Genomic DNA, 16,853 nt, shown 5'->3' with positions numbered 1-16,853 from the left:
TGTATATAATTTTTTGAGATTATTTTGTTTTATTATTTGTCATTAACTTGATGTTGTGAAAATGAATAAAATTGATTTATCTGAATCCATCTTAAAATCATTTTAAACAGGTTTGAATTTTAATTTTTTATCATTATTGAAGAATGAAGCGAAAAACCATGATTGTTTAGATATTCAGATTAGGGTATTGAGAAGCAAGACCTATTTCGTCTCGTCTGTTAACTTGTCTAACCGTAGAAAATAAACACAATGCTATAAAGGCATGTTAGTTAAATAAATGATCAATAAATTGAAATTTTTGAAAGAGATTCTATTATTGTTAAGAACACTATCTTCCATTCAAATCCATGAGTATATTATTGCTAAGAACATTATCTTCCATTCAAATCCACGAGTAGGAAGACTAAGGTTTAGGCAATTAATGAAGACATTGGATTACCAAGATTGCGATGAGAGGAATGTGACAAAATTGGGATTAGAGCATGGTTAATTAAGGAGGGAAGAGACGGGGGCGAGAGAATATGAATCACAAAAAGAGACAGAGAAGGGAAAAGGAAGTTAGTAGTAGTAGTACTAGTAGCACTAGTATTCCATTTTCCTTGGGGCAGAGCAGAGAGATACGGATATACAGAGAGAGAGAGACGTTTTCATTCATTTAGTAAAGCTAAAAGCCTCGTGATCGTAGAATGCAGATAGATCCTGGAAGACTGTTCCACCCTGTCACGTGCTCACTTTTGACTACCCAATCAATCAATCTCACTCTTCCCCTCTTCTTTTCCTTTCCTATGTTACTCTCTCTCTCTCTCACACTCTTCCTCTTCTCCTATAAATTCAAACCATTCCATCCAAATTATTAAACTCAGTCACAAACAGTGCCACACTCACTCACTCACCCACTGTAAACTGCATCATCATCATCATTATCATTCACTCAGTTTCTCTTTTCAATGATGCATCATTGTTGCAGTAGCTCTCAGCAAGGTCACATAATGGGAGGAGGAGGAACATGCACATGCGGTATGTTTCATCCACAAACCAACTCTAACTACTCCATGCTTTTCTCTAACTATCAAAACCATGATCATTACGATCATTACGACTCATACTCCTACACTTCTCCATCTTCTTCTGTTGACTGTACACTCTCCCTTGCCACCCCTTCCACACGTTTATCTGAAGACCAAGAGAAACGAAACCGTCGCTCTTCTCTTACCAACTTCTGGAACAATAATACTAACCATTCGAATTCAAACTCAAACTCAAAACACAATTCTCAATCTCAAAGCAAATCAAACCGAGGAAACAATATTGGTAATAACTCCAACAATGATTCTCTTCTCGCCCGTCGATGTGCTAGCTGTGACACCACTTCTACACCTCTTTGGAGAAATGGTCCTCGTGGCCCAAAGGTAAATATACTTTGTGTTCAAACTTCAAAATCTTTTATATATGATGTTTTTTTAAGAATTGTTGTAATAATGGATGTGCATTGAATTTGCAGTCACTATGCAATGCTTGTGGGATTAGATACAAGAAGGAAGAACGAAGAGCGAATGCTGCCACGTCGGCAGCGACAACCGGCGGTGCAATGGAGACAGGCAGCATCTACAGCAGCAACAACAACAACGGTTCGTGGTACGGACAACCGCAGAGTCAAATGTATGGGAACGAGTTACGGTTCATGGAAGATTCAGATGTAGAATCAGAGAATGGGATTCCTAACTTTCTTTCTTGGAGACTCAACACGAGCCTTGTTCATGATTACACTAGATGAAAGAAGCGTTAATGGAATGAATACGATAATAGTATAACAGAAAGAAGAAAAAGGATGATGTAGATGTTTTACGATGATGATGATGATGTAGATGTTTTTGATTGCGATGGTTATGATGGTCTGGTCAACGTTATTTTACTTTTTTGACCTTTTTCTTTTTCATCTGGTTCTTTTCTTTTCTCTGTCTTCTTGCTTAAGAATATGGAGATAGAATCGGATAAATTCTATAGAGTATGTTCTTAACTTGTTTGTTTTTGTTTTATTTATTTATTAATGTATTCTTTTTTTGTGACTTTATCTTTTGAGTTATTAGTACTTCGAAATCTCAACCTTTCTGTTTCTTCACTTTTGCTGTTGATAACCATATATGATTATCACATATGTGGCCCACTCATACATTTGGGTCAAATGCACAGGGCACTATATTATAGAGATAGTTTGCTTTTGCCTTTCATTTTTATTGAGATTATGGTAACCGTAATTAATTAATCACATTTTTTCCATAGGAGTAATACTTATTCAAACAGGGTTACATTGATATTCGATTTGATAAGAAGTACTATAGTAGTTCGATCTTCATAATTATAATTCAGAGGAGATTGAAATTATTTGATGTCAGAATTGATCTTTAAATTGGATTAGTTAATCTAGTAGACTAGATACTTGTGGTAAAAACAAAAAAACTTAAAGAAAAAGAAAAAAAAAAGATTTTTCATTGACGACTATTGAAATGGTCATACAAACTTAGTATTGGTCGGTTGTGGCATGCACTCTGTGACCCTATACAAGCAACTATTAATGAAGATCTAACAAATTGACGATTTTCACACTAAAATATGTTCTAAGTGAGACACATTCTTATTTTTCCAAAGATTAGTACGTTAATGTATCTTAGACAAACTTTTTCAATGATTTTGTTCATTTAACAATTGACAAATACGAAAGTATAGTTTCGAATTTGTCAAACATAAAATTTTCAAATTAGTGACTATTCTAGAAATGCATTTCTAAAAATGTCAAGCATAAAATTTAATAAAATACTACTACCTTGCATGTTTACTTCATCCATGATCAAAACATTATTTCTTTTTCAAACCCTATCAAAACCTCCTTTCGCACTCAATCAACTTTTCTACTACAAAACAAAATTTGTATGTAACTTTTCTACTTCAAAACAACATTTGTATGTTCTTTCACATCAAAAAGAGGATAAGAAATTGGAATTTAAGGTAATGTACAAGTATTTTCTTCCTCGTTACTTATAGGCATGACAACGGGGTGTCGAGGACGATTTTTACATCCCCCAAACCCAAACCCAAATTCCAAAATAATCTCCATTCCCCGCCCCAATCCCCATCGGGGATGAAAAATTAAAATCCAAACTCGTCCCAAACGGGTCGGGTTGGGTTCGTGTATCCCTGCCATGCCACTATCTATTTAATAAAATCAATTTCTTTAATAAAAATATTTATTTTTCCAAAATTAAATCACATTACAAATAATAAAATAAAAAAATCTCAAAAAGTTTCATGCATACATTTCAAATATTTTAAATAATATATACAAATCAAAATATCAAAATATTAACCATATATTTAATATTCAAAATTATCAAAACTAAAATAATAAAATACATAATAAAGTAAATTGGGCGGGTTCGGGGATGGGTTCAGGGTGGGTGCTAGTATCCCCATTATCCGCCCCACCCCCATATTTTATAATCGGGAAAAACTCAAACCTAGTCAAAGCAGGTTTTCCCCGTCAAATTTTAGACGGGGTCAGGTGGATACCTGCGAGTATGTGTTATGTTGTCATGCCTAATTACTCAAAAAATGAACGTTGCATCCAGAAATACATTTTTGGATTTTTGTTCAATGTCATCCGGAACTGTATTTATGGATTAGTTCAGAGTTGAATTTGGTTGGTTTTTGAATATTTTCTGTTATGGTTGGCCTTAGATATGGTGCACTGTGATGTTGTCCCAAGCCTATCATGTCCATCGATGTCAAATCGGTTGATGTCAAAGTAGATATTGGCAAACAATTTACAAATGAACAGAAGTTTATTCTTTGTGATCATATTCTTCAATGGATCCACACAGAGACTGGCAAATCGGGGTTCAACATTGTAATCAGAAGGTTAGATAATAGTTCAGATAAAAGACATGCATTTGTGACACTAAGATGCAAAAGAAATGGTAGGTACACAAATCTTATCCGGAAGTTGAAACAAGATGACATTGATTTGATGAAATGTTAGTGTCCTTTTAAGTTGCATGGATACCTTATGGTGAATAATATATGAAGATTTAATGTGATTTGTGGTAGCAATAATCATGAGACGTGTCCCAAGTTATCTGGTCATCCCATTGCATGTGGCCTTAAGGCTGAAGAAAATAAAATCATTTATAACATGACATTGAACATGGTGTAGCCCAAAAATATACTTGTAACTTTGAAATGGAAAAAACCTCAAAATATCTCAAATATCAAGCAAGTATATAATGTTGGTGCCTCAAATAACGTGATAAGATGGGACAAAACTGAAATGCAATAATTATTGAAGCTTTTGTATGATAATCATTATGTATCTAGGTACAGAGTGAGCAATGATGAAGAAATCATTCGATATTATTAAGAAGTCATCCCGATTCCTTAAAGTTGTTCAACATATTTCCTGAAGTTGTATGTCTCTAATACATTAAGGGGGAGAACCCCAATACAGTTTGGTTGCTTGTCTCTTAAGTTTTTGTTTCATCATTATTGTTTATTAAGTCTGCTCTTTAATTATACATCTTTGGATTAAGTTTTAAATCCATTTGTTTTAGCATACATAATTCAAGTGTTTGCATTTGAGTATGATCATTGTGTTTTAAGTTAATTGGTTGAGTTAATGGAACAAAAAGCATATTTGATGTTGGTTCAAGTTATGTGGAAAGTGGAATCTCAAACTATTCTTAAAAACCTGAAAAAAGAGATTGCATGTGTGTGACTCGAAACACTCGTAAAACATGATTCAAATCAAATCAAACAGAGGAGAACATGAAAATATATGTCAGTGACTGATGGTCACAAATTCCAGTGAAAAATGAAGTTCTTCTCTCCAGGTTGACCTTGATAGTGTTGTGTGTAAGGCTACATAAAATGTAGGATTTCTTCTCAAATATTCATATAGTTCATCGCTTAAGAAATCAGTGGGATTAAGGGTGATTTCCATAGACGAAGACTTAGAGAAGATTAGTGAAGCTGGAAGATTCAAGAAGTGAGAATCGAGTAAATATTTTGTAGAAACTTTGACATCAAGGTTGTATACAAGTCAAGATCTAGATAAGACATTTATTTTTCTCATCATTATTTTAGTTTTTATGATTGTATAAACTCGTGTAATATTTGTCAAAACATATTGGAAGATCTATTTTCAATGGGAAACCATGGGAAAGTGGAGTAGGCTCATGCGAGGATAATAAAGCTAAACCATTATACATCCAAGTACTCTCTCTCTCTTTCTCTCTCTCTCTCTCTCTCTCTCTCACACACACACACACACACACACACACACACACACGCACATACACACACACACACACGCACATTTTTATTTTCATAGGTTATTACATGTTTAGCTAATTGTTTCTTAGTGTACTTTATCCTTTACATAAGTTTAGGTTTTGTTAGAATTATAACTTATTTATGTTTTAGTGTTGATTAAGTTATGCAAACGGTGGTATTAGAATTATGTAGAAATTAGATTTTATAAAGAACACATCTTGTGTAATTTTCAAAATGTCAATTCATTGTAGTTTATAAATCTTTCGATATAATCTCTAATCAATATGAGGTAATTGTTGATTGTATAAATGTATTTGTGATTATTTTCGATTCAAGCATAAAGTCTCTATTTTTTGCTATAAGCCTTATGCATTAAAAAACTATGATATTTAATTATCAGCCAAAATTTTAAATGGGTCTACTCACCCGCTCTAGATCGTTACTCTACTCCATATTCCTACCAAACAGTTGGCCTCTATCCTGGTCTTTTGGTCAGGTCTAAGCGACTAAAAAGTTTGGGAATATGGATGACGCTGACGATCCAAAGGGAGTGTATAATAGAGAACCAGTTTTTAAAGGCGAGAATTATGCTTACTAGAAAGAAAATATGTACGTACATTTACTATCAGTTTACAAAAATCTACGGGTAGCAATTACTGAGGGTCCTTTCATCCCTAGAAAGGAATACGATAAATCTATTAAACACCTAAAGGATTAGACAGATGATGAAACCAAAAAGGCTTCGTCTGATTTGAAAATGAGGAATATACTTATCTCATCTTTAAGCGTTAAAGTATTATATTATACTTCACATCATAAGAGTGCACAAGGTATGTGGGACGCTCTTCAAACCCTTTATGAGAGAACTGAAGACGTTAAGGATTCTAAGATCAACATGTTAACATAGGAGTTTGAAATTTTTCGTATGGAATCTGGAGAATCCATGGAATCCATGTAGACTCGTTTCCTCCATTTAATAAAAAACCAAATAACTTAGGAAAGTCTATTTCTAATAAAGTTTTTGTTAACAAAATGTTAAGGTCAATGTGCATGGTATGGCAGCCGAAAGTTACCTCCATAAAATAATATAGAAATCTTAATACTTAAGATATCACAAATTTGTTTGGGAAACTTGCTAAACATTAGAATGAGATGAAATGACTCGCGGATATCGAACTAAAGTCGAAGAATAAAGAGAAAGGTAGATAAAAGGAAAACAAATTCTTTGAAAGCTTCATCATCTAAAGCGAAGAAATGAAAGGAAGAAAGTGACAATTCTGATGAAGAATCTCCTAAAGAATAGGAGATAGGGTTATTCGTTAGACGCTACAATCGATACTTAAAAAGAAACAAGCTCAATTATTCCAACAAAGATTTGGTAAATTTCAAAAAATCTCACCCATCTAAAAGAGAACATAAGAAAAAGGAAGAAGACATCACATGTTATGAGTGCGGAAAATTGGGACATTATAAAACTACTTGAATAAGTCTCACTATGCATTACAAAAAGAAGGATAAGGAATTCTACAAGATGAAAGGCAAAAGCGTCCAAGGTCGCAGAGCCTACATCGCATGGAAAGAAAAGGACGAAAGCTCCTCCCACTACTATGGATAACACATATAAAAATGGTTGGAAGAAAGATTCTACTACGGAAGATGGTCTGTGACAAGGTAACTTATGGTTGTATATGCCCTATTTACAACCATGGGCTACTAGCCATGGTAAAAAGATAGTAACGCATAACATATCAATATGGTTGTTTAAAACAATCGTAGTAAAAGATTAAGGTCAAATGTTTGATTCCAAGCACCTTTATTTTTTCAGATTTCACACATTTCACCATGGTTCTAGAAACCAACCATAGTGAAAGACTTAGCACATAACATATCACCATGGTCCTTGATTACAACCATGGTGACACTACTATAAATAATATATTTCATGATGATGATTTCACCTCACGTATTGAAAAACCAAAGTATAATTCTTAGACGCACCCTTTTTTTTAAATATAATATATTTCGTCGGGTATTCGAAAAACTAAGGGGTAAACTTATTCAGTGTACATGATTCAAATCCGATCAACCTCAATATCTATTGTTATCTCATTAAAAGTGACGCATTCTTGAATATTTTATTTTTAATTTAAAAGTACACTACTTTCCACCTCGATTTTCTTTCTGACCAAGGTGAATATGCTTGAATATTTTATTTTTAATTTAAAAGTATGCTACTTTTCACCTCGGTTTTCTTTCCAACCGAGGTGAGTTCAGTTTGTTTGATATATATAGCTTTAGGTTGTAACATTCAGTTTCATTTGTCTAAACAACACAAACAGAATCCTAATGAAAAGTCATAAACACATATCATCTTCAATATGAAGATGTTATGTGTTTAGTACTCTCGTTTCTTCTTCAGAGATCCAAATCATTTTCTTTTACTTCTTCTTCAAAGATCCAAATTAGTTTCCTTTACTTCTTTTTCATATATCAAGTACGTCAAACATCACTACTAATATTGTTGTTGTTGTTGTTATTGTTGTTGTTGTTGTTATTATTATTATTATTATTATTATTATCGATGTTATTGTTGTTATGGTGATGTTGTTGAGATCCAAAATCTTAGAGTTTTTGTTGTTGTTTGTATTATTGTTATTGATGATGTTTTTGTCGATGTTGTTGTTCTTATTTTTGAGACCCTAAACTCTAGAGATTGCTTATTGAAGTTGTTATTGATATTGTTGTTGTTTATTGACTTTATCATTATTGATGTTGTGTTTTACGTTGTTGTTGTTTTCTTGTTGTTTTTATTATTGATATTGATATTGAGATTATATTTTTTATGATTTTGTATGCATATCTCATCTTGTTTCGTCTAGTTGAGTTTATTATATTTAATGTCGATTGTTTGTTTCACTAATCCCTATTTGAAGATATAACCTAGTAAATTGATTTATGAAATACTCATATGCAAAATTATGTTGTACCAAAGACTTATCTTACACTAATTGTCTCACCTCAAAAAATGAGAACACGACTCTCGCGAAGGGCAATCGCACGCTCGTGGGATAGACTGGACAGAGTCTTCATCAAACTTTATTAATTCCTAAAATGGGAAAGGGAAAATATCGATAAAACCCCTTAAAGAAATGATAAGATATGCCCATCGCAACCAATTTCAGGGTTCGGGAGTCAATTACGCAAGCGGAAGGTATTAGCACCCCTCACGTCCATTGTACTCAACGGGAACCATTTAGTTAGTTTCGAATGAATGTTAACTTATGTTAGTTTCTAATCTTTTACTTATTTGGGATAGAAAAAGAGAGAAGAGAAATGTTTTTGAATTTTTATTAATTAGAAATGATCTAAAAAGGTTTTTAGCATTTGTATGTGTGCCCGTTATCAATCGGCTCCTAAGGAATCACATTTAAAAGTCGTTAAACGCATTCTTAGGTATCTTCATGGTACTCCTAAGTATGGGATTTGGTATTCCAAGGAAAATTATTGTAATTTGGTTGGTCATACCGATTCTTATTTTACCGATTGCAAATCGGATAGAAAGAGTACTAGTGGAACTTGCCAAATGTTTTCAAATTCCTTAGTTAGTTGACATAACAAGAAACAAGTTTTCATTGCTTTGTCAACTGCCGAGGTGGAATATGTAGCAGTTGGTAGTTGTTGTGCTCAAATTTTGTGGCTTAAATAACAACTACTTGATTTTTATATTAAACTACAACATATTCCTATTATGTGCGACAATACTAGTGATATTAATCTAACCAAAAACGCGGTGCTACATTCTCACACTAAGCATATTAAGATTTGTCACCACTTCCTACACGATCATGTTGATAAAGGCAATGTCGTATTTGAGCACGTTGATAGTAAAAATCAACTCACATATATCTTTACAAAACCACTTGTGACCGAATCGTTTTTCAACATTCAAAGGGAATTGGGGATTCTTGACGTCTCAAATATTGTCTAAATATGAATAGTTGCATGCATTTTGTATATATTTTGTTTCTCTAACATTCTTTCAAAGGTATATTACATAATAGTGTATTCTTCATCAATTCCCAAGCAAGGTACTATCGTTCCATTTTCCCTTTTATGTGTAAGCTTTTCCTTTTGTATGTTGTTTATGTTCCAAATGATTAATATTTTTTATGTATAAGATAACTCATGAATGTTCACTTCTAAAAATGTCTAATTGATGTATGTCAATTTATATGCTTATAGTGACTTTATTCTAATCTTCTCCATGCTTGAAATATATTGTTGGTGCATTAGCTTGTTATCTATTTCATCATGAATTGTGATTGAACATGCTATAATGTTAGCAAAATTCTTGTTGTGTGTCATTGTTATGTTTTCATCTCTATTTTTGGTTTAAGTGATGGTACATCATTTTATCACCTTGCTAGAGCACATACGTGTGCAACATTTTGGGAGCACCAGATGCATATGTCACGTAATCGTGTCGCTTTTATAGCAACTCAAGAGTTTTTTTATTACATTGTATCCTTCATTTTTTATGTTTGTGTCATGTTATTTGTTTAGGCATTCTTGTTCAATATGTCAATCATTCTATGTGAGTGTTATCGTATTGATGTTCTTATCTTTGCAAACTACCTCTATGTGTTATATTGGTTTATGCGTGATTTTAGATACTTCTCATGATTTTCTTCTTTTATTTTTGATATTGTCAAAGGAGGGAGAAACAAGATGAAGTTGGGATGCATATATTTAGGGGGAGCCTTTCATTACAAACGCATCGTCTAAAGTTTTGCCATCATAAAAAAAGGGGAGTATGTGAGTGCAACTTCCTTTAGATGTGTTTTGTATGATGTCAAAACTAGGATACTTTAACGTTAATGTATATTGGACGGTATCATCTAATTCTTTATGTGCATCATAGCATTAGGAAGCATATAAGCATTTGGAAACAACTTGAAAAAGGTCTCATGCATCAAACATGCATAAAAAATCAGGTTTTCATGAAAAATGCCAGTACAGGTCGACACATACGTCTACAGGTCGACCTATAGATGAGTTTTCTTGACTATAGGCCGACATATGCATTTCATAGGTTGACACCTATGTTGCAGTATTAAAGCTTGTAGCTTCTGTTTCATGTGCCGACTCTTCAGGTTGACACATATGGTGCACATGACAATCATAGGTCGACACATGATCTTAGACATACCGACCTATGGATCAAATAGGTCTACACATGAATTTCATAGGTCGACCTATGCGATAATTTTTTTTCAAAAATTCATATTTTCGCCAAGTTCTTTGCATTCATTTTTGCCTTCAATCACTCGTGTATATAAATACTACATACATGTATTTTCTATAGTAAGGTTTTTAAAGTGAGTAAAACCTACATGAATCAAGGATTTCAAAGAATTCTCATCATCTTCAACTATATCTATGTATACATACAATCAAACTACACATAATCATTTTTTGATTGGATGCCATCTAGATTAGGGTTGATAATGTCCAATTAGGTTTGTTGTATTAAGAATATTCGGTTGAGAACTTTGAGGGATTCAAATCAGAAAACGAAGTTGGAGTTTTCCTTCAAGATCTCTTAGGGTTTGAAGGTTTTGGACAAGATTGTGCAATTCATATCCGATCGAGTGAAATCCTTGGGACAAGGGGTGCCTTGCAAGGGATTAGTGTGAGACCGTGGATCATGTTGGAAAATCTTGGGTTTCAACAAGTGTGCGCTTGGGATTAATTCAACCGGGCGAAAGTCTTGGGACAAGGAGTGCCTTGCAAGGAAGTAGCAAGAATATGTGAATTGAAGTGACATTGTTGGTTGCTTGATCAATCTTTAATCAAGGGTTTTAGATGTGGTAGAGTCAACATCTAACTTAGGGTTTGTAGAGTTCAATTTCTTCATATCTTGTATACACATATTTTGCAAAGTAAGATTTTTTATAATATCTCAATTCGAAATTGAATTGAGGGCATACAACCCATATCGAGGTCGATATGGGAACTGTCTAAACAAATCCTTGGGTACTCTCTCTCTCTCTCTATCCCTTTTATTTTTGGTTTGCAAATTTTCGATTGCATTGATCATTTGATCAATATTGTTTAGACCATAATTTTGAATGCGTTGTGAAATTTTCTACGAACAACAAACACTACATAAAGTTCCAAACATTGTTGATCACACACTAAGTGTTCGACAAATTATTTGACTTAATTTTTTGTTTGTTTTGTTCATTGGAGATAGACTTTTCCTATTGTATTGTATTCAACTAGTGGTGTTTAATTGTTGTTGCTTGACTTGTGGGTTATTATCATTGCATTGACACATCTACGCATATCCGAGCTTTTTGATAATAGGTTTGGTTAGACGATTTTTGATCCGAGAAAAATTTGAAACTTGCTTTTGCGCTACAAACTTTTTCAAAACCAATTTTGGTTTAATTTTTAACTTGTGATTTATTCACCCCCTATAGACCTTGGCCTATCGTCTAACAACTTCAATGCTCAATCACACTGATCAAGACTTCCTTGCTCTACCCTTAACCTTTGTGTTTATATTCTCTAGTGTGTGTTTTTTTATCTGTGTTTTTTGTAAAAAACATAGTCTCTCTCTCTCTCTCTCAACCAATATTGTGAACTGGTATCACATCTTTGTGAACACAGTTACGTATTCTTCAACTCGCATTCATTTTCTTTAAGAGATCTACTTGAGAGTTCTTGAGCCACTCTGAATGTTTTCAATCTTATTCTTTAAATAGATGCTGAGAATAGATTCGTTAAAGGTTGAAACTACCCATGGTACAAGTAGTCGTTGAAGGTCTTTAGTTGGTGTACAATAGAGTGGGCTAAAAACTCAGATAGCATAAAGACGTTTAGAGGAGTAGAGCAGAGTTCAGAGCTATTGTAGAGATAAGATCTTGCCAACATTACTTTATGTTGATTAAACATAAAGTAATGTACTGTTGTCACGTGATCTTCTATGAATAACTTATGATCTGAAACTTCTTGTAGACGTTTGTTGAAGCATGCTCAGAGTCATTGTTATCCTTATACTTAGCTTCATAAACCAGAGGCTTTTTATATAATTAGTTCAAGCATGATGAGAAGTTAAAGTATGCCTGAAGAACCTGGTTGGAATGAGACTTCAGAGTCTAAAGTTCATAGGTTTTGAGCTTGCCTTCATCAAAGTCTTGATCAGGACTAGTCTGGATGAACACTTCCAGAGTTGATGACTTGATATAGACAAATTCCTTTGAAGCAGTATCTTCAGAATTACTGATGAAGCTTATTCAGAAGATGCAGAGTCATTCCTTTAAAATAGAACCTGCTTACTTCAAACGATTCCAATCTTCATAGATTTGATGATCCTTGTATTTCAAGTAAACTTAGATTTAACACCTAAAAGACCTGAGTAGACTCTTTAGAGTCTGAAAACTTGGTTTTGATCCTTCAGACTTAGAACAACTTTGCTTCCCTTTAATGGTTCTTCTGAGTGATTAACATGATATATATCAATGTTAATGTCTTTTGATCCTGGACATTAGAATAACCATTAGTAAATCCTATTATTCTTTAAATACTTTGTTATCATCAAAACCTTTTAAGGCATGAACAAATCTTATTCCAACAATCTCCTCCTTTTTTATGATGAGAAACAAGCATAATTAAGAACAATGGTTGATGATTTAATTAACACAATCTAACATTAGAGGCTGAGGTTTATAAGCTCCCCCTAAGTTAGACAACTCATTAAGGTGAGGTTTGTAAGCTCCTCCTAAGTCTGATAGTCCATTAAGACGAAGTTTGTAAGCTCTTTTTAACTCCTTATCTATGTTAATTTAATCTTATAGTTTTAATCAACAAATTCTAACATCAGGGGTATGGGGTTTATAAGCCCCTCTCCCCTGAGTTTGACAAGTCTTGGGTTGAGGTTTGTAAGTTATTCCTTTAGACTGACAATTCATTAAGGTAAGCTTTGTGAGTTTTTTCTTAAATATTTGTTTTTGCTTGATTAAAATTAATCATTTAAGCTCAATAAGATAAATTATAATCATTGTGTTTTTTAATAATTTTTTATGTTTATTTATATTTGTTTTTTTTCTTCTAATTTTGTTATGCATCCCACCATGTTTTCTTTTATATCAAATTTTAAACCATTAATTTTATTTTTATTTTTTGTTTATTCATTTTAATAAATATTTTGAACCATTAATATTTAATAATAAGTTATTTTATGTATTTGTTTTGTTAGATGATTCACCACGATTTAAACGTTGTTATCAAATATAGTTTAATTTGTCTTAGAGAGTTACTCCATCCGGTCTCGAATATAAGCAACAAAGAAAATTCAATGGTCTTAAATATAAGCAAATATCACCTATAATTATTATATTTAGTGTCATTATTCCAAATGTACCCCTACTTTTTTCATATTTTTATGTTTTTAACGATTTTCAAGGAAAAAAGTAGGGGTAAAATTAGAAAGAGCGTAAGATTTAAACGTATTTAAACATCTTTCTTAAATGGTGAGTTTTTTTTTGTAAAATTGTTTATACATTAGACCAGAGAGAGTATAATCTGAATCAAGTATACTCCATTTGTTAACGTTATGTGCTAAATTATCACGCTTTTAGGCACTCAATATTTCACATTTGAATATCATATCACTTATATAATATCATAAGGATAAAAATATAAATTATTAATAAAGTTTTTCCCCTCCCCTCCTGAACCAAACATATTTTTAATTAAAATCACTTTTTTCCCTCTCCCCTCTTTTGAACCAAACATTTATCTGATTAAAAAAAATCCTCCACCTCTCCTCCCTTTCCATTCCCTCCATTAAAATCCCTATCCCCTCTATTTCATTTGAGCCAAAGAGACTCTTAGGTGTCTTAAAGTTGAAAGATTTTTGAACTAGATTTTTCTTTTACAATCAAACTCTTATTTCTCATTAATAGTGTAATAGTTAAAACAAATTTAAGACATAATATATTTTAAAGCTCAAACAAGTTTATTAGTAAGAAATATAAAATTATTATAAATTTTGTGTTGTGAATATTAGAAGTAATTCATATTTATTAGTTGTACTATTTTCTTAGCCCCTAAGTTTGTTAGAGGGTATTTTAGTATTTTATCCTATTCTAGTAACCCTAGTTTTAGCTTATAAATAGGGTGGCAATCATTGTAACTTTTATCATGTTTTGTAGCTGTCATTCTCTTAATAGAATATTTTCGTTCATCATTCATTCTACCTTTGCACCAACAATTGGTATCTAGAGCTCCGGTTCGAATTCATTGGGAAACACGGGAAACACGAGTGAACGTGAGGTCTTGTGTGTTTGATTTTGATTCTTAGATTCGTGTTGAATCTTGAACAAAATCTGATCAGAATTTTAATTCTGTGGGTTGGGAAACACTGTGTGAGAAATCTGAGTGTACTGTGCAAGGTAGAAAGATGAACGGAAACGACAACATGAACACCAAACTTCCAGTATTTGACGGTAAAAACTGGAATCGTTGGATGATCCAAATGCGTGTACTGTTCGGTGCTCAAGATGTTCTAGATCTTGTCACTGATGGTTATGGTCCGGTAGCAGCAGATGCGACGGATGAACAGAAAAATGCGCAGAAGGAAGTAAGGAAGAAGGATCAGAAAGCATTGTTCTTCATTCATCAATGTGTTGATGTAAATGTGTTTGAGAAGATTGCAGATTCAACGACAGCAAAGGCTGCGTGGGACACACTGGTTAGATGTTATGGTGGTGACGCATCAGTGAAGAAGGTGAAGCTTCAGTCCTTGAGAAAGCAATATGAGAATCTCAACATGAAGAATAATGAGAAAGTTTCTGAATACATCTCCAGAGTGATTCTGATCACTAATGAGATGAAAGCGTGTGGAGAAACTCTTTCTAAAGAAACAATCATGGAGAAGGTATTGAGATCCCTTACCTCTCAATTTGATTACATTGTGGTAGCAATAGAATATTCCAAAGATCTGAGCACCATGAGAATTGAAGAGCTGCAGAGCAGTCTAGAAGCGCAAGAGTTGCGTTTGACTGAGAGAACTTCTGAAAGGGAAGTAGAGCAGCAGGCTCTGAAAGCAACTTCTGATAGGAGGTATCAGAAGCAGTCAGAAGCCAGGAGAAGATCTGATGGTGGTCAGAAGTCAGAAAGCTCAACTTCTGATAGACAAAAGAATGCTCAGAAGGGAAAAGAGAAGTATGACAAGAAGAAGATCCAATGTTACTGTTGTAAGAAGTTTGGTCACTTTGCTAGAGACTGTTGGTCAAACAAGGAGAGAAAATCAGAAGAAGCAAATATAGCCAGAAGTTCTGATGACGAATTTGTGCTATTGATGGCCTCTGAATCTGATGATATGGATCTGATAGACTGGTGGTATATGGACACTGGTTGTTCAAATCATCTTACTGGAAACAAGAAATGGCTGGTTGATTTTGACTCTGAAAAGAGGACAAAGATCAGATGTGCTGATGACAAATATCTTAATGCAGAAGGTATGGGAAATGTCAGAGTGATTCTGAACAATGGGAAACAGCATTGATTCAGAACGTGTGGTATCTACCTGGCATCAAAAGCAATCTGATGAGTGTGGGACAATTAATTGAGAAAGGTTTTTCAGTTACCATGAAGGACAATCTTCTGAAGCTGTATGACTGCAATCAGAAGTTCATTATGGAGTCAGAACAGGGAAGGAATAGAACATTCAAGGTGAATGTCAGAACTGCAGACTCAGAATGTCTTAGTGCAACAAGTGCTGAGAAGGAGAGTGAGTTGTGGCACAGAAGATTTGGTCATTTGAATTTCAGAAGCTTAAAACATCTGAATTCAAAGAAGTTGGTACATGGAATTCCTGCAATTAAGAAGTCTGAAAAGTCATGCAAAGTTTGCATGGAAGGAAAACAACCACGATTGCCATTTGCGTCAGAAACTGCTCCAAGAGCAAAACATGCCTTGGGAGTTGTACATTCTGATGTGTGTGGTCCATTTCCAGTAGCATCGATTGGAGGGAATAAATACTTTGTGTTATTTGTTGATGAATTCACAAGAATGACATGGGTATCCCTTATTAAGTTCAAACACGAGGTGTTTTATGAATTCAAGAAGTTCAGAATGAAGGCTGAGAATCAGAGTGGTCAGAAGTTGAAGATTCTTAGAACTGACGGTGGAGGTGAGTATAACTCCAAAGAGTTCCAGAAGTTCTGTGAGGAGAATGGAATTGAGCATGAGGTTACTGCGCCTTATACCCCTCAACACAATGGTCTTGCTGAAAGAAGAAACCACACTTTGCTTGATATGGTGAGAAGCATGCTAAAGGAGAAGAAACTTCCTCAGAAGCTCTGGGGAGAAGCTGTTGCCACTGCAACGTATGTACTCAACCGATGTCCTACGAAGAAGTTGAAGGAAATAGTTCCAATGTAGAAGTGGACTGGAGATAAGCAAAGTGTTAGTCATCTGAAGGTGTTTGGTTCTGTTTGCTATAAACATGTTCCAGAAGC

The 16,853-nt window shown here is 33.8% G+C and overlaps 1 protein-coding gene across 1 annotated transcript; it reads left to right on the top strand.

Annotated features, from left to right (window-relative positions):
- The first annotated feature begins 739 nt into the window (after positions 1-739).
- LOC127074576 (GATA transcription factor 18) lies at positions 740-2,071 on the top strand. Its single transcript, XM_051015902.1, has 2 exons — positions 740-1,409; positions 1,502-2,071. Exons 1-2 carry the CDS (start codon positions 948-950, stop codon positions 1,772-1,774), a joined length of 735 nt encoding a protein of 244 aa, XP_050871859.1. The 5' UTR covers positions 740-947; the 3' UTR covers positions 1,775-2,071.
- Positions 2,072-16,853: the final 14,782 nt, after the last annotated feature.

This window comes from Lathyrus oleraceus, chromosome 4 (genome assembly GCF_024323335.1).
Source record: "Lathyrus oleraceus cultivar Zhongwan6 chromosome 4, CAAS_Psat_ZW6_1.0, whole genome shotgun sequence".
In the NCBI taxonomy this organism is placed as follows: domain Eukaryota; kingdom Viridiplantae; phylum Streptophyta; class Magnoliopsida; order Fabales; family Fabaceae; genus Lathyrus; species Lathyrus oleraceus.
This window is presented reverse-complemented; position numbering and strand designations above follow the sequence as displayed.

What these genes read in the sequence shown, in the direction of transcription:
- LOC127074576 (XM_051015902.1), top strand. Translation starts at nt 948, where the DNA reads ATGATGCATCATTGTTGCAGTAGCTCTCAGCAAGGTCACATAATGGGA. An exon ending in ATGGTCCTCGTGGCCCAAAG is followed by an intron (nt 1,410 to 1,501) that starts GTAAATATACTT and finishes TTGAATTTGCAG; the next exon opens with TCACTATGCAATGCTTGTGG.